The 24,236-nt window shown below is 37.6% G+C and overlaps 1 protein-coding gene across 6 annotated transcripts in view; it reads left to right on the top strand.

The window, feature by feature from the left end:
• The window catches only part of MRPL14 (mitochondrial ribosomal protein L14), a 34,515-nt gene that overhangs the window by 2,105 nt on the left and 8,174 nt on the right, over window positions 1–24,236 (top strand). For 3 of the 6 annotated variants that reach the window (XM_027838300.1, XM_027838301.1, XM_027838304.1), the window contains 2 exons: window positions 1,161–1,201; window positions 18,589–18,682. In XM_027838300.1, coding sequence (XP_027694101.1) covers window positions 18,609–18,682 — 74 coding nt within the window. In that variant the 5' untranslated portion in view covers window positions 1,161–1,201; window positions 18,589–18,608. The remainder of the gene's footprint in view (window positions 1–1,160; window positions 1,202–18,588; window positions 18,683–24,236) is intronic. The other 3 variants (XM_027838299.1, XM_027838302.1, XM_027838303.1) reach the window with 1 other exon arrangement.

Here is a 24,236-nt window from a genome sequence, read left to right on the forward strand (position 1 = left end):
AGGTGATCTCTAAGGTCTCTTCCATTTCTGAATATATGATTCTATATGATGTCTCCATTGGTAGATTGTGATATGAAACTTAATGTTTGGTTTGTTGCCCATAGGAGGCAGATATATTTGTTCAGATTATTGTTCAGATATATTATAAAAAATATTGGTTATTAGAGAAGCAGTGAGGAGTGGTGGAAAGATCCCTGAACTTGGAGTAAGGAAATAGGGATTGAATCCTGGCTGTAATACTTACATACCGATATGTGTGTGTCCTTGGCCAAATCATTTAACTCTAAGCCTATTTCCTCAGCTCCAAAATGGGGTAGTAATACTTGGATTGCATATCTTCCAAGTTGTAATGAAAAAAAAACTTTTGTTAACCCTAGAGTGTGCGATATAAACATGCATTAATCATTACCTGGCCGTAGCATATGTAGCAAGGTATACTAGGGGTAGGAGGAAAAGACCTGAACTTTATCCCTGGTAGCTTATAGTCTGATTAAAAACGTAATCCTTTTCAGCAGAAATAAATGTGTGTAAGTCTATTGAGGGGTAGGGTAAGTTTGAGGTTATTCAAGGGGGTTAGAAAGATGGCTAATTAGGGAAAGCTCATGACTGGAGGAGCTATGATTGAAAAGAAGGTAAGTTGTTAACTACAAGGTATGCCTTTTGAAATTTGGTGCTTATGTTCGTTAGTTCTGCATTCTTGTAGTTGTCCTGGATGGAAGGGAATTGTTTAGATTCTAAGAGATTTGGAATATTTTTCTTTGAGGAATTTCTCTCTATACCTGTACTGCCATTTTTTGGTGGGAGTTTTCTGAATGCAGAATCCAACAGTGTTCTGTGCATTTTATGATTGTGAAAACTTGTGTAACCCAGTGCCAGTCTGGCAAAATGACTGGGAAGTAGGCTAAAGGCTTCAACTAACCCTGAGCTCTTTAAAGAAAATGTAGCTAATATTAGTTGTTAATCACTCTATAACAAACATTTAGTAATTGCCTCCTGTGTGCCAGGCACTGTTGTGAATCTGAAATGTGTTGTTGATTCCTAGATTATCAACATTTTTTATCTATGCTGATTTTTTCTTCTGGGTAACATAATTTGTGTTTATAACACTTTGAGATTTCTGATGTGTTGGTAATGCAAATATTACTGTCTCCATTTTACAGATCAGAAAACTGAGGCTCAGAGATGACTTGACTTACAGCAAGTAAGCAGCCCATCTAGGACTCAAACCTAGATTTTTTTTTTAATTTATTTTGATTTATCAATAATCACTTCCGTATGCTTTTGAGTTTAAAATTTTTCTCCACCTTCCTTCCCACCACCCTCCCCAAGACAGTGCACAGTCTGATATAAGCTATACATTTACATTCCTATTAAACATATTTTCACATTAGTGATGTGGTAAGTAAAAATTAAAACCAATAGGAGGAACCATCAGAAAGAGGAAACAAAACTCAACAGAAGAGAAAAAAAATAGCAATTCCACTTCCACAGTTCTTTCTTTGGATATGGATAGCATTTACCACCATGAGGCCTCTGGAGATGTCTTAGATCCTTGTGTTGCTGGGAAGGGTTAAGTCTATCAATATTAGTCATCACACAATGTGGCTGTTATTGTGTACAACCTTCTCTTGGTTCTGCTCATTTCTCTCAGCATCAGACCATACAAGTCTTTCCAGGTTTTTGTGAAGTCAGCCTGTTCATCATTTCTTATAGCACAATAGTATTCCATTACATTTATATACCACAGCTTGCTCAGCCATTCCTCAATTGATGGGCATCCTCTCAATTTCCAATTCTTGTCACCACAAAAAGAGTGCTGTGAATATTTTTGTACATGTGAGTCCTTTTCCCATTTGTATGATCTCTTTGGGATATAGCCCTGGAAGTGCTATTGCTGGATCAAACCTAGATCTTACTCTAAATTCAGTGCTCATTCTACCACACATTGTTTCCTAGACTTTAGCTGAAAGGAGTACATGAGAGGGAGTGTGGTATAGTGGGAAGAGCACTGAATTTAGAAGACCTGGGTTAGAGTCCTGGTTCTGACAACAGCAGTGTGACTATGGGTAAGTCACTTAACATCTTTGAGCCTTGATTTTCTCACCTGTAAAATGTGACTGATAGACTCCTATGTTGTAAAGAAAGCGCATTGCAGACTTCAGACTGCTCTTTGAATATTATTATGATCCATATCATAATGTTTTCAAGTAAGGGAATAGTTCAGTACATCTGGAGGGAAACCAAGGAGAGAGAGCATTAAGAGAGAAAAGTGCCTCTGGTCGGGGCTTCTCAGAAAACCAGGAACCAACTTAAGAGGTATCTGAGAGTATATTTGATATTCAAAGTTTTCTTTACTATGAATGGACACGGAACCTCTGTTACAGTACTGTTTGACTCTGGCACTCTGCTGGACGCTTGTATTCAGGCCGTGCTGCCTTGTCTACGGTGATTTCCCAAGATAGGCTTGCTTTCAGGAGAAGGTGTACTTTTAGTGAGGCTTCACAAAAAAGTGATATCCTTCATCAAACTACATTTACTAATTTTTGTTTCAGAACATATAACAATCCCTGTCAGAGCTTAGGATCTTTAAGGTTGGAAGAATCCTTAGGAGATCAGTTAGTAGAGCTCTTTCTCTGTCTTTGGGTAGTGTTATACCCAGTTATCCAGATTCGTTTGTCTGTTGTCAAAACTATTTTTGACCCATTTGAGGACTTGGAGGGAAAATATTTTATTTTAAAGTTTGGCTGTAGAGAGTGTTGTTCCCGTTAATTTTTCACTTCCAGAAACTGATCAAGTGCGTTCTAAGAGCAGAGCACTGTGTTAGCATCTGGGAGAGATTGGAGGCTACCCAGTTAATGCCTCATCAATAATAATAGTGTTAGCGTTTTGTTTTGTAACTCTCTTTGTGAAGTCAGGGTGGAATGGAAATTCTTAAGTAGCTGTGTAGTGGGGAGAGGCAGGAAAAGCTTAACAAAACAGGTGGTATTTGAGTTGGATTTTAATGGATGGATAGGAATTCTGTGGGCAAAGACTGCATTCCAGTAGTATGGCAGTGTCAGTAAAGATACAGAGCTGGGAGCATGGAGAGTAGGAAATGGTGAGTGGTCCTATTTGGCAGGAGCATAAAATGTGTGGGGTAGTATGAGAAGTAAAACTGGGAAAATAGGATAGTTTCATATTTTGTAGGTCCTTCAGTTCCAGACAAAACAGTTTGAAAGAAATAGGCTGTGAAGAGAGACTGAAATTTTTTGAATAGATGAGTGGCATGACCAGATTTATATTCTAAGAAAATAAGTCTGGCATCCATTCGAAGGATGGATTGGAGGTGGGAAGACTGGGAAGACTTATAATAATGTTATTATAGTAATCAGGTAGGTGGTAATGAGCCTATATGGAATTGGAGCAGTTGGGATAGAGAGGAGGGGACATGAGAAATGTTATCAAAGTGGATTTGGACAGGTTTTTTGTAACTTACTGGATATAGTAGATTAAAGAGAGAGGAGTCCAAGATAGGGTTTTGAACAAGGCTCATTGGATTGATGGTGGTGACATTGATAGAAGTAGGATTACTGGATCATGCACTTAGAGCTGGAGAAGACCTCAGTCCTTTCATTTTATAGATGAAGAAGCTGAGGCTCAGAGAGAGGATATGACCACCCAAGGTCACCCTGGTAAGGAAGAAGTAGAGCTGGAATTCCAATCCAGGTATTCTGACTACAAATTGGCTCTTTTCAGTATAACACAATACCTTACTAGAAAAGTTTGTTAGGATTCAGAGCTTGAGAGAACCTCAGAGATATCTTAAGTTCAGCTTCTTCATTTCATAGATGAAGAAAATGAGGCCCACAGGGGCAGTTAGTAACTCATCTAAGGTCACAGGGAGATTCATGCCCAGGTCTTCTGAATGCAGACTTGATTCTCTTTTCACTACAGGAGGGGGAACAAGTTTAGCAGAAATGTAATCTTGATTTTGGACTTGAGTTTGAGGTACTGATGGGACAGTTCAGGTGGAGGCCTTAGGGCTCACCTCAGGTCAGGTCTGGAAATACAGATTTCAGAATCATCTAAGTAAAGGTGATAGTTGAAACCAAGAGAACTATTTACAGGTCTTGGTAGCTTGTTCTGGGTGTTAACTCTTCTTGGGTTGGTGCTGGTTTTTTGTATTTTTAACAAATACAAACTAGTGTGCCAAAGAGGAATTCAATTTAGAGCTAAGAAATGTTGTAGGTAAGACATTATAGTCTCTTATTAAGGAAGCTGCCAAATAGCATACTTACTGTAAATTATTTATTAGTGAAACAAGGTTCAGATTAGGGAATAACTTTTTCAAAAATCATCTAGGACTCTAAGGAGATTGGGAGTACAGTTCTTTTTTAGCTCCCCTTTAGCCTTAAAAACATTATTAAGTCTAAGTGATCCTGAATCATTGTATTGATCCAGGAGCAAAAAAAGAGAAGGGAGGTGGGGTAGGATAGGATGTCAGTAAAATTCAACATTAAAAATTTCTTTTAAATGAATTTTTATTGATACCTTTTGTTTTTACACGGTCTAAATTTTATCCCTGTATCTTTCTTCCTCCTCCCTTTCAGAGAACTATTCCATATAGCAAAGAATTCTTTTAAAAATGGAAAAAAAGAGGAAGAGTTTGAAAAAGTCAGCAAAAGCAGTCATTGAAAAAAATCTGAATATATGGAATGTTCTGCACTTGTGGCCCTATGGTCTCCCACCCCCATCTTCCTCCTGCAAAGGCTTTGGAGGAGGTGTCTTCTTATATCTCTTCTTTGGGACCAAGTTTGTTCATTTTATTTTTGCAACATTCTTTTTCAGTTGTGTGTTTTTGGCAAATATTTATTGAGTGCTTCCATGTGGAATGCATTATAAAGCCACCATTTCCAGGCAAGGAGCTGGTTTGCTTCCCCCCTTTCTCCCTTTAAATAAACTTCCAGTCCGATAATTGTGTACTGCTACTCTTGACTAGGAAGGGTTTTCGAAACTGAAACATCACTTTGGAGTTTGTTATTTGTGGAAGGCTTGGGGATTCTCTAGAGTGTGGGTTGTGGGAGTGGTGGTATCTGTGCCTCGTTCCAGCTAAATTCATGCTTTTTCGACCCAAAGCTTCCCTTTTATCTAGGGTTTAATGCTGTCTCTTCCCTTCCCCCAGCCTCTCTGCTCTCCCATCCCAGCACTTCTCTAAGATCTTCCCAGTTCTCCAAATGCTGTTATTAATTAGTTCCTCACACAGGTACTGACTCCCTATCTTTTGATTAGCCTTGTGCATATACTTTGTAGAGCCATGTGTATATGTGGTGAAATATGGGCTCTTCTATTTGTAATCACTTTATTCACATTTTTGGAGACCATCCCCAAAGGCGCTGCCAGTATTTTTAACGCTAGCATTGCACTTCGCTCTGGATAAGTGCTTAAGAAATATGTTTCAGTAAATTAGCTTACATGCTCCACTTTAAATTTGTGAAGGATTTTTTGGTGGCTCGTGTTGCAAAGACCACTACAAAACTTTTTGCTCATTTGTAAATACAGCTTGGTTTTAGGATATGGGAAATATGTAGGATTGAGAGACAGGGCTGGTATAGATAAGTGAAATTCACAGTCACCAATTTCCCATTTTCCATTATAATAATTTTAATACTCAGTTTTTTGGAATTGCAAAGAAAGGGCAATGAGAGCCAAGCACTATAAAGTGTTGGGTCTTACTTTTCTTTTTTGATGAGGAAACCAAAAAGCCAGATAGAGAAACATAATAGAGTCACACTTTGGGCCTTCTGGCTCATTGAGAATCCAGTACTGGTTGAATATTTACTGAGTTCCAGGTACTTTGCTAGGCATTAGGAATACAAAGATAAAGAATGAAATAACCCCTTCTTTGAAGGAGCTTTTATTCTGTTGGGGGAGACATGTACATAAATAAATAGAAAGAATAAATGCAAACTAGTTTAAAAAAAGGGTAGTTAGGGGAAGATGGCACTTAATCAGGAAAGTGTTAGTGTAGAATAGGGTGCCTGAGCTGAATCTTGAAAGAAGTGAGAGATTCTGAAAAGGAAATGTACTTCATTTTGGGACTGTGGATAGGCTTCTGTATTTGCAGACAGAGAACCTTGCTTTGAATCTCTGCTCTACCGCCTACTATCTTGGTTAAGTCGCTTCATGTCTTTGGACCTCATTTGTAAAGTAGATTTGAACTTGATGACTTTTTTTTCTTCTTTCTTCGAGGCAGTGGGGTGAAGTGACTTGTTCAGGGTCACACAGCTAGTAAGTGTCGAGTGTCTGGGTCCAGATTTGAACTCAGGTTTTCCTGAATCCAGGACTGGTGCTCTATTCGCTGCACCACCTAGCTGCCCTGACTTGATAACTGTGAACCTCATGAGGTTTTACAAAAGGAATATCTTTTGTTATATCATGTGTCCTAAGTTTGGTTTGGAATGTGTGATACTATAGGTATAACTAAAAGGATTAGAGCCCTGAAAATACAATACCTTGCCTATAGGTGTTTCATTTTTCCTTTGTAGATTATGTTGAGGAAAAACAAAACCTTTCAGCTAACTCTAAGTCATAGGATCAAGAGCTAGAAAGCATGGACCTTAGAAGTCATCTAGCCCAGTTTCTCTCATTTAATAGATGAAGAAACAGGCCTATTTTGCATGACTTCACATGTGTAATGGTTATCATTGCTTGCCTTCTTAATGGATGGGGGACAGACTAAGAGGAGGGAGAGAATGTGGAACTCAATTTTTAGAAAATGAATTTAAAAAAAAAAAAGAAAAAACCAGGGAAGTGACTTGTCCAAGGTCACACAGGTCGTCCAGTAGAACTGAAATTCAGACCAAAATCCCTTGAGTCTAAATCCAGTTTTCTTTCTAAATCATATTTCTCTCCTCCCCTCAGTGTGTGTGTAGGCTTGAGGAGATAACTTTCCTTTTCGTATAGTTGAAGGAAAAAAAGTGCATTTAGGGGGCTGAGCATGAAAGAACTTGTTTACAGATAATTAGAATTGGGCTTGTTTGCTGATGCTATGAGAAAACAAGTTCACTGACTGGGAGTCCCATCACTTTTAGCTTCAGCTTTGGACCAGTTAGCTTGTGATAGTGGATAGGGCAGCTAGTGATGGTAGAGATGTTTGTTGGAAACTGCAAAGTTATTTTCCTCTTGAGGCTTTTCTTTAAGTAAGATAATGTGTCTGTGTCCTGCAAAGAACTTTTACAAGAGACAGAGTTTGCTTGTTTCATTGCAGTTGTGTGTGTTAGTGTTCAAATGTTTGTCTATTGCAAAAGCAGCATTTTAACGTCATTATCAGAAAGAACTTCATAAAAGGTTTGTTGAATGTGTTGAATGTGTTACTAGGGAGAGTGTATGGCTTTTTTTATTTAAGTTCATTTTCATTGATTTGAAGTGGTTTAGTTCAGGTTCTACCAATAGGTATTGGGAAGACCTGAATGATGGCTAAAAGTGTTTGATTCTGAGATAAAAATAATCTGCTTAGGAGGGATCTGTAAACTATCAATGCTGATGATAGTCTAGATAGTTGCTTTCTTTTTGGATCTAGCAGGGTCTATTAGTATTTCTCTTCCTAGGGCATGGGGGATAACCTTAGAGCATCTTGATCTCTGGAAATTTTTCTCTCTTCTCTCCTCTTTTCTAGCCCCCATTAATTTTATGGATACCTATCAGCTGGAAAAAAGTCTCTTGTGGAGATAGTAGAAACCCTAAGATAGTACTAATAGATATTACCTTTTTTGCTGGAAAGTCCCGTGCTTGTAAAAGTCTTTGTATTTGTACTGTATGGAAAGAAGTTTGTTACACTTCAATGCATACATAGGGATATCTTTGGACAGTTTCCTAGTTGGCTTTCAAAGATCTAGTAATTATTCCAGTTTTACATTGAACAGGAGAGGTGTAGGTTTCTTATGTCCTGTTTTCTGTTCTTATTGCCAGTGTATTTAAAATAACATGCCCAGTTTAGTTGTTTTGATCTAGAGTGCTTTGTGGAGTCTTTGGGGATCTAGAGTACGTATGAACGACTTAAGTAGAATCTTTAACTCAAAAACAGTAGTGAGGGTAGACTTATCTAACCTGGGTAAGAGGCAGTGGAACGGTCACTCATCTTTTGACTACAGGCTAATAATAACTCACTTGGGTAATTCTTGGTATTGTTCTCCACGTAGCTGTAAGGAGTCTTCCATTAATTAACTAGGATGAGAAATATATTTGTGTATTAAATAAATTTATTTCATATAGCTTGGGGATATGGGGAGAATTCTGTTTCATATTCTAGTGTAGACTAGAAGGTCGTTTAAACAAATACCCTGGGCACAGAAGTCACATTACTAGGACTTTTTAAAGGGAGAAGTAAATACCATCTATCTCATCTTTCTGTGTAAACGCATTATTTTTTTGTAAACACATTTTTTGAGAAACAAAATATTATATAGATTATCTGAAATAAGTTTAAACTTGCTTCCAAGTCACTTGTTATGTAATTATAGAGTCAATTTTAATCTCCACTGTTAAAACCTAATTTCAGCTCTCCTATTTAGATATGGTTTGTGGAATCGGGGAATTTTATACAATTGAGAAGGCGTAGACATGGAATGTTAGTACTGGAAAAGACGTTAGAGGTCATCTATTCTTACCTATTTATTTTGCATATGAAAAAACAAACCTAAAGAAGTCAGGTATAGTGCCCAGCACCTTACCAAGGAAGAGGGATTGCTTGGTACTTTCAGGTGGTGCATTACATGGAGTACCAGACTTGGGAGTCGGGAAGAAAGATGTAATCCAGCCTCAGATACTTAATAGTTGTTTGACCCTGGGCAAGTAACTTAACCTTTCAGTGTCTCAATTTCCTCATCTGAAAAATGGGTATAATGGCACCTACCTCCCAGGGTTGTTGTGATACTCAAATGAAATAACATGTAAAATGCTTTGTAAACATTAAGTGCTATATAAGTGATGGCCATTATGGTTGGTGTTGTTACTTTTAGTGACTTGCTCAAGACTACACAGCCAGTAAAAGGAAAGTAGAACCAGGCAAATGACCATAGATTATAGAGCTGTGGCTGTTGTTTAGCACGGGCCTGATTTCAGGACCAGAAAGTATATATATATATTTTTTTTTTTAAAGTTTTTATTGATGTTTTCTGTTTCTTGCATCATCATAGTTATCTCAGGTATCTCTCTCCTCCCTCCAAGAGAGCCATCCCCTGTATAACAAATAGTAGTTTTTAAAGAGGAAAAAAAATCAGCACAACTGGTTTGTACAGTTAAAAAGTGTGAAAACATGTGAAATGTATAATGCCTATGGACTGCACACCTCTGTGAAGGGATAGTTTGGGGATGTCCTCTTATATCTCTTCACTTTAGTCCTGCTTGATCTTTGTAATTTTGCTACGTTAACTTATGATTTTCTGGTGTATGGTAGTCCTTTCTATTTATATTGTGTTTACTGTGTATGTGGCTTTCTTGACTCTGTGACCGTTCGTGCAGATCTTTTCATGCTTCTCTATATTTATCACACAGGGGTATACAGGTGCTCAGGAAAGACTTGTACCTCTGGTGTGAGGGTGGCCAAGTCCTTTTTCAGGGCTGCTTTCTACCTTTGGTGTCCAGCTGATCACCCAATTCTCACCTGTGACTCCAAGATGCTATAGCATGCACAGCAGCCACACCCTGGTAAACTGTTTTGGTAGACAGGCTAAACCAGGTTGAGGGTAACCTACAGGCCTCAAACCTGTCTGGTAAGTTGGGGGTTGATTGCCCCAAGCATGTGAAGACTTCCCCTAGCAGAATGGGTAGATGAGAACAGTTTGTTTCAACAGCCATGGAGGCCATTGAAGCAGGTGCTGTGGAGGACCTAGAGCTTAGTTAGATATTGAAGATGCAAGGGACATCTACTGCATCCTGAGCCATCTCCAGTTATCTTGACTTTTTTCCTGCCACTGGAGGCCCTGTTGCATCAGGTGAATGCACAGGCCCAGAGACCCCAGTGCAGCAGGCCAGTGGCCAGGCCCCTGGCCCAAGAAGCTTGGAACAATGCCACCTGTATCCCAGGAGCAAAGCTAAACTTTAAAAGTCACATGGTACACTGGAAAATGAGCAAAAACAAACAAAAAATGCTCCTGACCATAGAAAGCTACTGTGGCAATAGGTAAGATCAAAACACAAACTCAGAAGAGAACAACAGTGTCAAAATGCCTACATATGAAGCCTCAAAGAGGAATATAAATTGTTTTCAGGACCCAAAAGAACTGGAAGAGCCCATATAGGATTTTAAAACTCAAATAAGAAATAAAAGAAAAATTGGAGAAAGAAATGAGTTATGCAAGAGAATTACGATAAAAGAATTAATAGCTTGGGGAAAGAAGCATGAAAAAAAATGGAAAATGGTGTACAGAAATTCACTGATGAAAACAACTCTTAAAAAATAGAATTGGCTAAATGGAAAAGGAGGTACAAAAGCTAACTGAAGAAAATAATTCCTTAAAAATTATGATTGGGCAAGTGGAAGCTAATGACTCAATGAGACATCAAGAATCAATCAAACAAAATAAAAAAAATGAAAGAAAAAGTGAAATATTTCATTGGAACAATAGCTGACCTGGAAAAAAGATCCAGGAGAGATAATTTAAGATTATTGGACTACCTGAAAGCCATAATCAAAAAAAGAGCCTTGACAGCATCTTTCAAGAAATTCTCAAGGTAAACCACCCTGATAGCCAAGAATGAGAGGGTAAAATAGTAATTGAAAGAATTCACTAATCACCTGAAAGAGATCCCAAAATGAAAACTCCCAGGATTATTATAGTCAAATTCCTTTTTATTTGAAGATCTTTCTTCTGATCCCTTGTAGAATTTATTGTTTCTTATTTGAATTATTAAATTTAACCACCATGTGTCTTGGAGTTTGCAGCTTTGAGTTATTTTTTCTGGGGGTGATCCATGAATTCTTTCAGTTATTATTTCATTTTCTGTGTTCTGAAGTTCTGGGTAGTTCTCTTGTATCATTTCTTTCATTATGGTGTTCAGGTTTTTTGCCTTGTCATGTTCTTCTGGTATACTTCTGATGATGATACTTATGAGGTTGTCTCTGCTAATTCTGTCTTTGAGATCAGTATGTTTAGCCTGGATTAGTGACCATATTTTCTTTTAGTTACATTGTTTTTTGCTTCTCTCTTTATAGTCCTTTGCTTCTGTGTATTTCCATTCACAATCTGTTCTCTCTTTTGTTTCTTTGGTGAGACTTGCCATTGCAGATTCCAGTTTTTTTATTCTGACCATTATTTTGCTGTGTAGGCCATAAACTCTACTTAAATTCTCATATTTTTTTGACCACTCAATAACAGGATGTTGTGGTTCCCATGTTCTCTTCATGTTCCACGGGGTTCTCTGTCTCACCAAGTTTTGGATTATTTTCCTTTGTTCAGTATTTATTCATAGATGCCTGAATTTGTTTGCTAGATCTGAAGGCCATATTTCCATCTGTTGTTAATGCTTTCCCTGTTGATTTATCTGCTTATGTTCAAGGTCTTTGAGTTTTCTTCATCTTGAGATATTTGGTAATTTTTGGTTTTGTTTTATTTTTTCCCCTTGTTTTCTCCTATTGCTCACTTTCTGATTCCCTCTCCTTTAAGGTGGTTTTCTGAGGTGGTTTCCCTGGAGGTTGGATCTCAAAGTGACTCATCTTCTTCCCTCTCTGTGCAGTTTGGAGTACACACTCACACCCACACACACACACACACACACACACACCCCTCCCCGTTTCTTCTGTTCCTTAGTTCTCTGCAGGGAGGCAGGGTGTGGGATAGAGCTCTATTTCAAGCCCAGACCTATGTCCTTCTCCTTTCCTGCTATTCCTCTGCTCTCTCACTGCTCACTAAAGCCCTGGCTGTTTGTGAGGTCCTGAGTTAAGCAGTCTGGCAGTTTGATCTCCATGGTACTGAAAAGAGGAAGGCAGGGAGTGAAGTGTGGGAAGCTCATGTATTGAGTCCTTGGTTTTTGTTGCAAGCCCATCTGTTTAGGTCGTTAGGTCGGCTAGTACAGCCTCCCTGATGGCAGTGTGGTGGTGGTGGTGGTGGCGAGGGTGAGGAAGCTCAGGTTACATATCAGTCCCTTTTTTTTATTTGATTTTTTTTTTAAACCTTTTGGATTCCAGGTATACTAGACCATGGAGACAGCTGAACTTGCTTTTTATTTGGCATATAACTTTTCTGTTTTAGAGAGTTGAGGAGATCAGAGAAAATGTCTAGTCTTCCATTTTGTTGGTCATGTGACCCAGCACTCTCCAGAAAGTATACTTTTGATGAGAGTTTGCAAGAGAAACATGTTTGTCACTCTGTGTCTCCTGAATTTCCTGATTCCTTTCAATGCTAATGCCTTCCCTCTGAGACTAGCTGTAATTTGCTATGTATGTATATATGTATATGTATATATATGTGTGTGTGTATATGTATATAAAATGTACATAGTTGTTTACATGTCATCTCTCTCATTACAGTGAACTTCTTGAGGTCAGAGACTGGTTTTACCTTTGTTTCTATCCTCAGGTCCTGCCATATGGTAGGTACTTAATAAATGGGTCTTGTTGAATTTTTTTTTTTTCACAAAATATTTCTCAGGTAGTATAGACTCAAATCTTGGATTGGGCCCACCATCATCATGATAATACTCCTTTCATATATATAGCACTTTACAGTTTATATAGGGCTTTCCTTATAAACCCTGTGGAGTAGGTACTGCAAGTCTTAGTCCTCTCAGCATCGCTTTATTAAAATCTTATTTGGTGAATTGCTGTATGATTATCTACTTAGGCTACATATAGAATACATGGACCAGAGATGTAAAATTTTGAAATATTTTAAGCCAGGAGAAGACACTCTTATGTCACTGCTTTCCATAGTCCCCTCCTCTCTCTACTCCTCCAAAAATATATTGTAGAAATTTTTAGGGGAAAGTGGAAATATATGTAATGTTTATTTGAATACTTTCAATTTCTTTATGGCTCTTCAGTAGCCAGTTTCCAACCTTCATCTCTAAAAGCTTTAGACTTGCATTTAATCTATCCTGGGGCTTTGAGCAAGCAGGATATTAAGCTACTATTTCCTAATCTCTCTAGGAATAAGTGGATACTACTGCTACTGTTCTCTCAACTGCTAGTCCTTTGAGGCCTAATTGGGAGGGCAGGAACATTTCTGCTGAATTTCTGGATCAAAAAAGTAATCTTCCTCACTTAGAGAAAGCACACAAGCAAAATGTCCCCCAAGTCTCTCTTTCTTCTCTTGTGAAAATGGCCACGCCTTTTGAGACAGAAATGCTTCTATCTTGCTCTTGTGTTTTAGAGTTGTACGCTAATGTTTGTACTGAGTGTCCACAGTGTGCTAGAATTATACTGCCCTGATACTGTAGATAGCTTAAGACAGAAATCTTCCTACTTGCTCATTTTTAGAAATTGCTTTGGGGGAGTAAATAGTTTGGTAGCAATAGATGAACGCCTTCTTTCAAATATTTCAAATATTTTATTCTAAAAAATTGCATAATAACCCCAAATTGCAATTTTTTAGGGAGAAATCTTTTTTGGGGAAAAACCCACACTTCTCTTCCTCCTCCTGCTCTTGTACTAGGTTGCAGGTACTTTCTTAGAAGAGCTTGTAGTCTATGACTACACAGATATAGACATGAGTGCAAAGATACTTTAGTTGGTATGGTATTTTACCTGGAGAAATGGGGCCTGTTTCATTGCAAAATGAAAGTCAAGTGTAGTATGCATTTCTTGAATGAAGTCCTGTAGCTGTTGCTTGAAATAAGTGATTTCTTGTCTAAAAGGTAGAATGGTATAGGTGGATCTGAAGTCACAGGATTTCAGTATGAAATTTGACTCTGCCTCTTTAAATACCTGTGCAACTCTTGGGTAAGACTTTTTATTCTCTCTGAACCTTAGTTTCTTCATCTGTAAAATGAAGAAGTTAGATCGGGTGGCACCTGGTCACTTTCAGCTCTGAATTTTTGCTCTTATGATTCTGTTGGTCAGTACTTGATAACGTTCTCACTCGCTTTTCCAATATACACAACAGGCTTGTTTAAAAATCTAATGTTTTTAGTTATGAGGTGGTTATGTTAACTGTGCTGTTAATTGTGAGTGGTTTTTTTGAGGGCATGGGATTTGGAGTAATTGGAGCCATTCGATTAATAGGATTGGATTGGATTTGGATGCAGAGACCTTAATCTCCAGATGATCCTGAAGATATATCGGAGGGCAATTCTCTAACCTGATCAATGAGCTAATATTTACTTTGCCAGTTATAGAAGAGATACAAGGAATTAATAATAGGTGACATTTTAGTAGTACTTTAACATTCAAAAAGATAAATTTTATGAAAATGTTGAATTAGAGGTATCTATTCTCTCCTTCCAAGGAAAAGGGGGTATCAGGGGTGTTAGGAGAGGCTTCCGAGACAAGGTTTGAGCTGAGTAGGAGTGGGATAGGTTGAAAAAAGGGGTTTGAGGAACAAGTAGGGAAGAGGGTTATAGTAAATGACTGGAGATGGGAGGCTTAAGGCCCAGTTTTTTGTTTGTGCAAATGTCATGCCCTCAAACCAGTTTGATCTAATTCCAGTTTCAGGAAGTCCCAAGGGCTCAATTGTAGTTCTTGGGCTAAATGTAAACATCTTGAGTGTTCATTTGAAGTGTTAATGTTGCAATGCTCTAGAGAGAAGAATGTGGGTGGTGATATATTAACCCTAAATCTCTCTTAGGGGACATCAAGTAGCTGCTTTCTATCCTTCCTCCCAGGTTTTCATGTGGGTCTGCTGCAGGGAGTTGTGAGTGAGTGCTTTAAAACAGTCACCTGAGAAGTTGTCCCAAAGTTGTGGTAATGGTTGTACATGATTTGTATCAGATCATGTTTCTTTTTTTTTTCCTAAGTAATTAATATTTTACATTTTATTGCAGACTATGTTTCAAGATACTGAGGTTTTTTTTTTTAAGAGGAAGCTTTGAATAATTTGTTTCAATTATAATTTTTGGTTAAAAGCAGCTTCAAGCTCTTCTTGCCACAGAACTAACCCTGTGAATCATCCTCAAAATTGAACTTGGACAATAAAAATGTAAAGAAAGAAAGTTGTTATGGAATAAAGTAGATCATTCTCCCTAGGTCTTTAGTCTGCATTTTAGCTGACAGTGCAAACATTGGGATGAGTAAAATTCATGTCTGCTGTCAGAGTGGAAACTGATTTGGCTTCTGCAACATGAATGATTTAACAGTTGGAATAAGATTCATATTTGAATTTTAAACAGCTATGATAGTTCTGAGAGTTAAACTAAGAGAAATGGCAGTCTTTTACAAAAGTGTGCCAATTCTCTGTCAGATATTCAAATTCTAGAAACTGAGATGCTTTTATGTGACACTTGATTTTCCCATCATTACCTTTGGAATGAAGATTTCTGGTTCTTAACTGGGTTATTTCGGGGTGTTTCTTAGAGGCTCTTTGGAAAAAAAAATTGGAGTGATAAGAGCTATGAATTTGGAGTCGGAGTACCTGGGTTGAAATCCTGGCTCTCCCAAGTGACTTATGTGACCTTTGGAAAGCCATTGAACTTCTTTGGGGCTCAGTTTCCTCATCTGTAAAGCAAGGACATTGAGGAGACTTCTAAAGGCCTTTATTTGTTCTGCATACGCTGTTTCCCTAAGGAATATGAGAATGAGATTAGGAATTGGGGAGGGAGGGATTTAGTACTTAGTAAATATTTATTGAGTGCTCAGGTAGGGATCCCTGTGAAGGTAAACAGTGATTTTTTTTTTCACCCACATTAATAAAATCTTATCTATAGTGCTTTGAACTTGTGGGAAGAAAGGGGTTATATGTAAATACTGTAGCAGTGGAAATATGGATTTTTATTCATCTGAATTCTTGAATTTTCTGTCAGTGGTGGGGTTTCTGGTGGTAAAATTAGGCCCATGCCTCTGTTGGACACTTGTCAGGATTTCCTTTCATCCCGGATCTAAACAAAGACATAGGTGAGGAAGGGAGAAGAGGCACCATTGCTGCGTGTGGTTAAAGTTGCTATATTGAGTGCTATGAGGCAGCAGGGCCAAGCGTCAGGAAGGTCCAGGGCCAGCTCGTACAGAATGTGGTCTTTGGAAAGACCGTTCTGTTCTGCCCTCCCTGTATTTTATTTTGTTCTAGAGGTTGTTGGTACTCATGGAACCAAGCACAAGCCGTGTACTGTCCTGTTTTTTTTTTTTTTTTGAAAGAAATTTTTATTGATTTTTTGGTTTATTTTTATGGCTCTACTTCTACCATCTCCCCTCACCCACTCCCAGAGAGCTGTCACTCATAATAAGTAACAGAAAAAGAAGAAATGGGAGGAAAAGTTCAATAAACCTAGCCAGCAAATCTATAAAAACACTAATAGGGAGTATTACACACTTTTGGTCCCTGACTTCTGAAGTGAGGAAGATGTCTTCTCTTTCTCCTCTTTTTTTTTTTTAACCATTGATCACCTTTTTATTTATTATTTATTTTTTAAAATTAATTTATTTTGATTTATCAACAGTCACTTCCATAAGCTTTTGAGTTTTAAATTTTTCTCCCCCTTCCTCCCCAAGACGGTGCACAATTTGATATAGGCTGTACATATGCCTTCCTGTTAAACCTATTTTCACATTAGTGATGTTGTAAGTAAGAATTAGAACCAATAGGAGGAACCACCAGAAAGGGAAAACAAAACACAACAGAAGAAAAAAAATAGCAAATAGTATGCTTCATGGCCAAGGTTGATTATTATAATTTGCAGCATTGAGATTCAATTGTTTTGTTGCTGTTACTTTCCATTTACATTGTAGTCATTGAGCATATTGTTTTCTTGATGTGGCTTACTTCACTTTGTATCCATATTTCCCATGTTTCTCTATATTAGTTAGGTTAATTGTTTCTGACACACAGTAATAGTACATTATATTAATGTACTACAGTTAATTTAGCCATTGTAGTTATTGGGCAGCTACTTGGTTTCAAATTCCTAGCTACCACAAAAAGTTCTATAAATATTTTGGTATATATGAAATCTTTGTTTTTGTCATTTTGTTTGTTTGTTTCTATTTTCTCTCTCATCCTGAGTGCTTTCAGTATATTTAGCCTGTGGTGTGCAAGGCACATGCCTAGTCAAGATATGCCAGTAATTTAGTTGGTCTTTTCAGATTATGCCCATATTTGAGAGTTCATCTTAAGTCTAGTGTTCACTGGAGTTTTCCTTTAGTTGATGACTTTACAAACAAAATTAGCTTCTTGGCACCTAATTTTCCTCGGACCCTGTGATGAAATGGTGTTGCTTTGATTTTTCTTCTTCAGAGGACATCATAAAAGGGAGCCAGTGATTACAGAATATAAGTGGATTTCTTTACTTTATCTTGTTAGTTTATTTTAAAAATTCTTACTTTTTTTTCCTTTTCTGAAAAAAAGAATATAAGCAAATGGATAATTACAATACTTTGTATATGATTAGTTCTTCAAACTTTTAAAAGTACTTTGACATGAATTATCTTTTTTTGTTCTAAAGAACTGGCTTGTGTCTTGTAAGTAGAGTATTATTTTCCAAGGTTATGTCTTACAGGTGGCAAAGTAGGGACTCAGACTGAGATGTGCTCGATCTCAGACTTTTGCTGGCATATTCCTACAAAACGTGGTAATGGCATTGGGAAGGAGTAGGGATGACTCAGCTCTGTTCCCTTTTTCTTGACCAGGTTCAGAGATTGAGTGGATAGACTTTTTCAAGTTTCTGAGGGGTATAAGTGAAAGATAGACTTAAAAGTTTACTTTGTGCCTTTTGTTTTCTTTCCCTTAAATACTTAGTAAAGCTTTTTAACTCCAACTGTGTCTCCTTGTGATAGTCTAGCTGCCTATTTAGAGTTCTTTGGTTAATATTAGCCTGGCGATTGTGGGAACTACATGGTGAAAAATGCCCTTTGGGGGAATTGACTTTAGAGTTCAGTTGAGGAAAACTATCTACACACCCCTCTGCTACTTAGACTTCTAAGCTCTTGGATTTAGGGGAAAGGGTGACATGACAATAAACAGGTTAGTCACAACATTTGGATGCAATTATTTAGATAATCAGTGTTGGATAATTCTTCTCTTTAGGCAAAGTCCAGTTCCAAGAAAGTCATAGAAACATTAATTGGGAAGTGGTCTCAAACTAAGTGTATACCTGATAGCTTTTTGTCTGGAAGTGGTATAACTCTGAAAATAACCAAGGCATACTTGTTTCCTGCTGGATTCCTTTGAGTTTTGGTAGCTGCTTTGTCTGCGGCAAACAAAATAGAGGAGCATTCCTGTCTCCCCAACTCTAGGGCTAGAAGATAAGGTCAGGGAATCTGGGTGGTAGCAGGAACCTGGGAAACATCTGTTCATCCATAACTTCTTTAGATAGTGAGCATTGTACCAATTATGTGGATAATATGCATGTACTGGGAGTGCTGCCTTTCTGTCCTTTCCTTCATCTCCAACCTGTGTTGTAGTTCTTTTTCAAAGTGCAAATGAGCTATTGGTAAAAACTTCTTACAAATAAATTTGTTTTCTTCTGCAGGATTTCATTCCAGAATCCCTATGGCTTTCTCTCCGGGGCCTTGGGGGTCCCTTCTAAACCCTGTCAGCAGAGCACTAAGCCAGCGGTATTTCAGGTAATTCTTTCTTTCTGCCTGGCCACTCCTTTGTAGGCATGGGAGATTTATTCATGTGAAATATTGCATGTATTATCAGATTTTTTTCAATGTCAGTTTTGTTAAAAAAATTTTCCTCTTTTTTTTTCTTTCTTTTTAAAAAAATAATTTTGGGGGAGATATGAGAAGGATATAGGGGAAATTTATGCAATGTAAAATTAAAGATATTAGTAAAATGTCTTTTTAAAAACTAAGAAAAATATTTTATTAGTACCTTTTGCATCACAATCATTTCCTACCTCCTCTGCAGATTGAACCCTTCTTGGTGACATAGGAAAACAATTAAGCAAAAATATTTTCTGTGGAAATTTATCTGATTTTATACAATATTCTGTCTTAGTATTCTTCCACCTCTGCCATGAGGGAGGAATTTTGGACCTTCATCATTTTCTCCCCATTACTGTTTAATTTCCTTTTAGAGATCTTTTTATTCATGTTGTCGTCATTGTGTATACTGTTCTTGATTCTGCTTATTTTGTTCTGCATCATTTTATACAAATCTTCCTCTTTCTCTGAGTACTTGTATCTTTTTTTTTACCGTGTGATAATATCCCATTGTATTTGTATACCATAGTTTTCAACCATTCCCTAATCAGTGGGCAGACACATAAACAAATAACCTTTGTGTCTGTCTTTGACTTCATTGAGGTATGTATGTAGTAGGACCACAATCTAATAGGTTTTCCCTCTCCCACAACAACATGGGTTAAGCTAATTTTTCCCAAGATTTGATTAGCCCAGGGGACCAAGGCTCAAGCTGTATCTCCCTGTCCAGTCAAAAGTCCTAGGGACAATTTTGTTGCCTTTCAGGGAAAAATTAGCTTAACCAATATTTCCTGGGGAAAGAGGGATAGGAGGGGACCTCTAGTAGAAAGTGGTTCTGTCGCAGGGAAGATGGCCCAGTAGAGAATTTGCAGGGTCAAAGGGTATGAATAGTTTAATCACTTCTGCAAAATTCCGAATGGAAATGCAGAATGGTTGGGCCACTTCACCCCTAATAATGCTCTCTCCTCTCTTCCTAGAATCCCTTAAACATTGACTCTCCATCTTTTGTAATCTTTGGTTAGCTACTTTTTTAAAAATGGTGCTTTGTTATTTTTTCATTATTGTCATTTTTTAATAAATTTGCTTCTGCCATAGACCCTTACCTTTTCATGGAGAAACAGTTAGGGTAAAGCTGATAAATCAATTGTCTGACAGTTGTGTATAGCATTCTACATCCATTGTCCTTTCCTGTTCCCTCAACTTGTAATACCTTCCCTCCCAAGCTACCTTGTATTTAACTACTTTGTACATATATGTATATATTAATTTTATATCTATGCTGTGTTTATTTTTATATGTCCTTTTCTCCTCCATCAGGCTATAAACTCATTGTGAGGAGGGATTGTTTTCATTCTTTGTATTTGTATTTTCAGCCCTAGAGCAGCGCCTGTCACATAATAAGTGTTTAATAAATATTTGTTGATTGATTTGATTATTACCTCTCTTTTGGGAAGAGGGGAATAGTTTTATCAGCTCTCTGGAATCAGGATTGGTCCTTACCTTAATCTGAATTCTAGTGTCTTCTGTGTTGTTTTTCTTTACGTCATTGTGGCCATTGTATATGTTGTTCTCTTGGTTCTATTTTTCTTGCTCTATATACACTTAATTCATAAGAGTCTTACCAAGTTCCCCTGAATTGTTCATATTTGTCATCTTTTAATGACCATTTCTTAATAGTGCTGCACAGTAATATTCCATTACATTTATAAACTACAATTTGTTCAGCCATTCCCCAGTGAATGGGCACTTATTCATCTGTCAAACTGATCTTCTTTAAGTACAGATTTGACCACCTCACCTTTGTATTCAATAAACTCCAGTAGCTTCCTTTTTCCTCCAGGATCACATATAAATCCTTTTTGGCTTTTGAAACTCTTCATAAGCTAGCCCCTTCCTACCCTTGGAGATACCGGAGGAGAAAGTGAGGGTGGTGACTTTGTACAGCCCTCCCTTACTAAAATCCAATTCACTTGCATGTCATGGCATCACCTTCCTGATGTCATAGTCTTCTGTCTCTTGCACATGACAGACACATCATCTCAATTTGGACATTTTCACTGTCCCCTGTGCCTGGAACTATTTTTCTCCTCATCTCTACGTATAGGCTTCCTTCACTTCCTTCAAGTTTCAGCCAAAGTGAGAAGCCTTTCTCAGTTCTCTTTAATATTAGTGTCTTCCTTCTGAAATGATCACTTATTTATCCTGTATAAATCTTGTTTATTTATAGTTGTTTGCATGCTGTCTCTCCCATTAGATTGTAAACTCTCTGAGAGCAGGGCCTGCCTTTTGCTTTTCTTTGTATTCCCAGTGCTTAGCCCAATGCCTGGCACATAATAGGTGCTTAATAAATGTTTTTTTGACTGACCAGCCTACTTTGTTATCACAAAAAAAAAATGCTGCTATGAATATTTTGATATAAATGGGAGTTTTTTCTCTGAGGTGATACCGTGACATGTAAGTGAATTGGATTTAAGAAAGGGAGGGCTTTACAAAGTCACCAGCCTCACTTTCTCCTTCAGAGCCATCTGAGTCCAGTGGTGAGACGCAGATCAGGGCAACTGGAGATGGCAGAGGATACAGTGGAAGACCTTGGTCTTTTTAAACTAAGGTCTTTAACAGGTCTTAGTATGACTGAGGCAATACCCATTCAGTGACGAAGGCTAGATAAGAAATGAGGCAGAGAATGGCCTCTTTACCTAGTCAAAAAAAAAAAAAAAATCTATCTGGGAGGGAAAGACCCTCAGGGTTTCTGGCCAAAACCAAAACAATTGCTGTTTACATTCACTCTGAGCCAGTCAGGGCCCAAACAAAGACCAAGTGGGGCTTGGCCTGAATGGGACCTATTGTTGGCTAGTCAATGAGAACCAAAGTGATTTGGCTTTAAAGCAAATAAAAAATAAAAAAAAAAAATGTTTCTGGGATCAAAATTTACGTTCCTTTGGGCAGAGCTTCTGTAGGTAAGGATATGATGCCCTGTGTGGACAGAGGGAATAGAAAGAAAGAGAGAGAAAGCTGCGTTGCCCAACTGGCCATTTCTAGTTGGGTCCACAGTGGGATAGCTCCTATTTTCTACTCACAGATGTGATTGTCCTTCATTCTTGAAGAGGACCATGACATCAGTGAGGAGATGCCATGACTGACATACAAGTGAATTGGATTTAAGTGAGGGGGGACTATGCAAAGTCACCAGCCTCAGTCTGTCCTTTGGAACCATCTAGGTCCAATGGCGAGGTATAGATCATGATGACTGGAGATGGCCCTCTTCCTACCCTGACCACTCCTTGAGAAGGAGGGGCTTACATTTCAGTTATACATGTGAGGTCATACCAGACATTTCCATATTAGACATGTTGCAAAAGAAAACACAAATAAAATGAAACAATAAAAAGTAAGAAAAAAAAGTATGCTTCAGTCTACCTTCAGAGTTTATCAGTTCTTTCTTTGGAGGTGGATAGCATTTTTTATCATAGGTCCTTTGGAGTTGTCTTGAATCATTGTCTTGATCAGAGGAGCTGGGGGTGGGGTGGGGCAGGGCCTGTAAAACTTGGACTCAGTCAGAAGGCTGTACCTAAGGACCTAGAAGGCCACATGTGGCCTTGAGGCCACAGGTTCCCCACTCCTGAGCTAAGCCTTTCCCAGTTGATCATCCTTAAAATATTGCTGTTACTGTGTACAGTGTTTTCCTGGTTCTGCTCATTTCACTTTTTTTTTTTTGTGCTCATTTCACTTTGCATGAGTTCACATAAGTCTTCCTAGGTTTTCTGAAAGTATCCTCCTTGCCATTTTTTACGGCACGGTAGTATTCCATCACAATATCACAACTTCTTCAGCCAACCTCCAATTGATGGGCATCCTCTCAATTTCCATTTCTTTGTTACCAGAAAGAGAGCTGCTATTAATATTTTTGTATGAATAGATCCTTTTTTCCTTTTCTTTGATCTCTTTGGAATACAGACCTAGTAGTGATATTGCTCGATCAAAGGCATGCATCGTTTTATAGCCCTTTGAGCATGGTTACAAATTGTTTTCCAGAATGGTTGGACTAGTTTACGACTTCACCAACAACGCATTAGTGCCCCAATTTTTCCATATCTCTTCCAGCATTTGTCATTTTCCTTTTCTGTCATGTTAGTCAACTTGATAGGTGTGAGGTGGTATCTCAGAGTATTTGTGGGTTTTTTTTGCATTTCTCTAATTGGTAGTGATTTAGAGCATTTTTTTTTCATGACTATTGATAGCTTTGATTTCTTCTTCTGAAAACTCCATGTTCATATCCTTTCACCATTTATCAACTGGGGAGTGGCTCTTATTTTTATAAGTTTGGCTCAGTGCCTTATACCTTTGAGAAAGGAGTCTTTTATCAGAGAAACTTCTTGCAAATTTTTTTTTGTTTCCTCTTTTTCTAATTTTGGCTACATTAGTTTTGTTTGTGCAAACACTTTTTAATTTCATATGATCAAAATTATCTATTTTACTTCCTGTAATCTCCTCTGTCCCGTGTTTGGTCATAAACTCTTCCCTTATCCATAGATCTAATAGGTAGGTTTCCCATGCTCCCCTAATTTACTTATGATATCACCCTTTATATCTAAATCATTTATCCATTTTGACCTTATCTTGATATACAGTGTGAGATGATGGTCTGTGTATGCCTTGTTTCTGTCTAACTGCTTTCCAGTTTTCCCAGCAATTTTTGTGAAATGGTGAATTCTTACCCCAAAAGTTTGGATCTTTGGGTTTATCAAACACTAGATTACTGTGACCATTTACTACTCAATATTGTGTACCTAGTGTATTCTACTGATCTACCATTCTGTTTCTTAGCCAGTACCAGATTGTTTTGATGATTACTGCTTTGTAATAAGTTTGAAATCTGAAATTGCTAAGCTGCTTCCCTTTTCATTATTGATACTAATAATTTTGTTTTCTTTTCTTTTTTTTAATCAAATTAACCAATGGTTTATCTATTTCATGGTTTGTTTGTTTTTCTTTTTTTTCATAAGACCAGCTCCTAGTTTTATTTATTAGTTTAGTGGGGTTTTTTTACTTTCAATTTTTATTAATCTCCTTTGATTTTCAGGATTTCCATTTTGTGTTTAATTGGAATTTTTAATTTGTTATTTTTCTAGTTTTTTTTTTCAGTTACATACCCAGTTCACTGATCTGCTCTTTCTCTTAGTGATATATGCATTTAGAGATATAAGTTTTCCCCTAATTTGACTGCGTCTCATAAATTTTAGAATGTTGTCCCATTGTTGTCATTCTCTGATTGTTTCTATGATTTGTGATCCACTCATCCTTTAGGATTAGATTATTTAATTTCCAATTGTTTTTTAATCTGTGCTTTTAAGGCCCTTTATGAAATATAATTTTTATTACATTATTGTCTGAAAAGGGTGCATTTAATATTTCTGCTTTTCTATATTTAGTTGTGAGACTTTTATGCCCTAATACATGGTTAGTTTTGGTG

Source organism: Vombatus ursinus, unplaced genomic scaffold (assembly GCF_900497805.2).
Source record: "Vombatus ursinus unplaced genomic scaffold, bare-nosed wombat genome assembly UNPS02014826.1, whole genome shotgun sequence".
NCBI lineage: Eukaryota > Metazoa > Chordata > Mammalia > Diprotodontia > Vombatidae > Vombatus > Vombatus ursinus.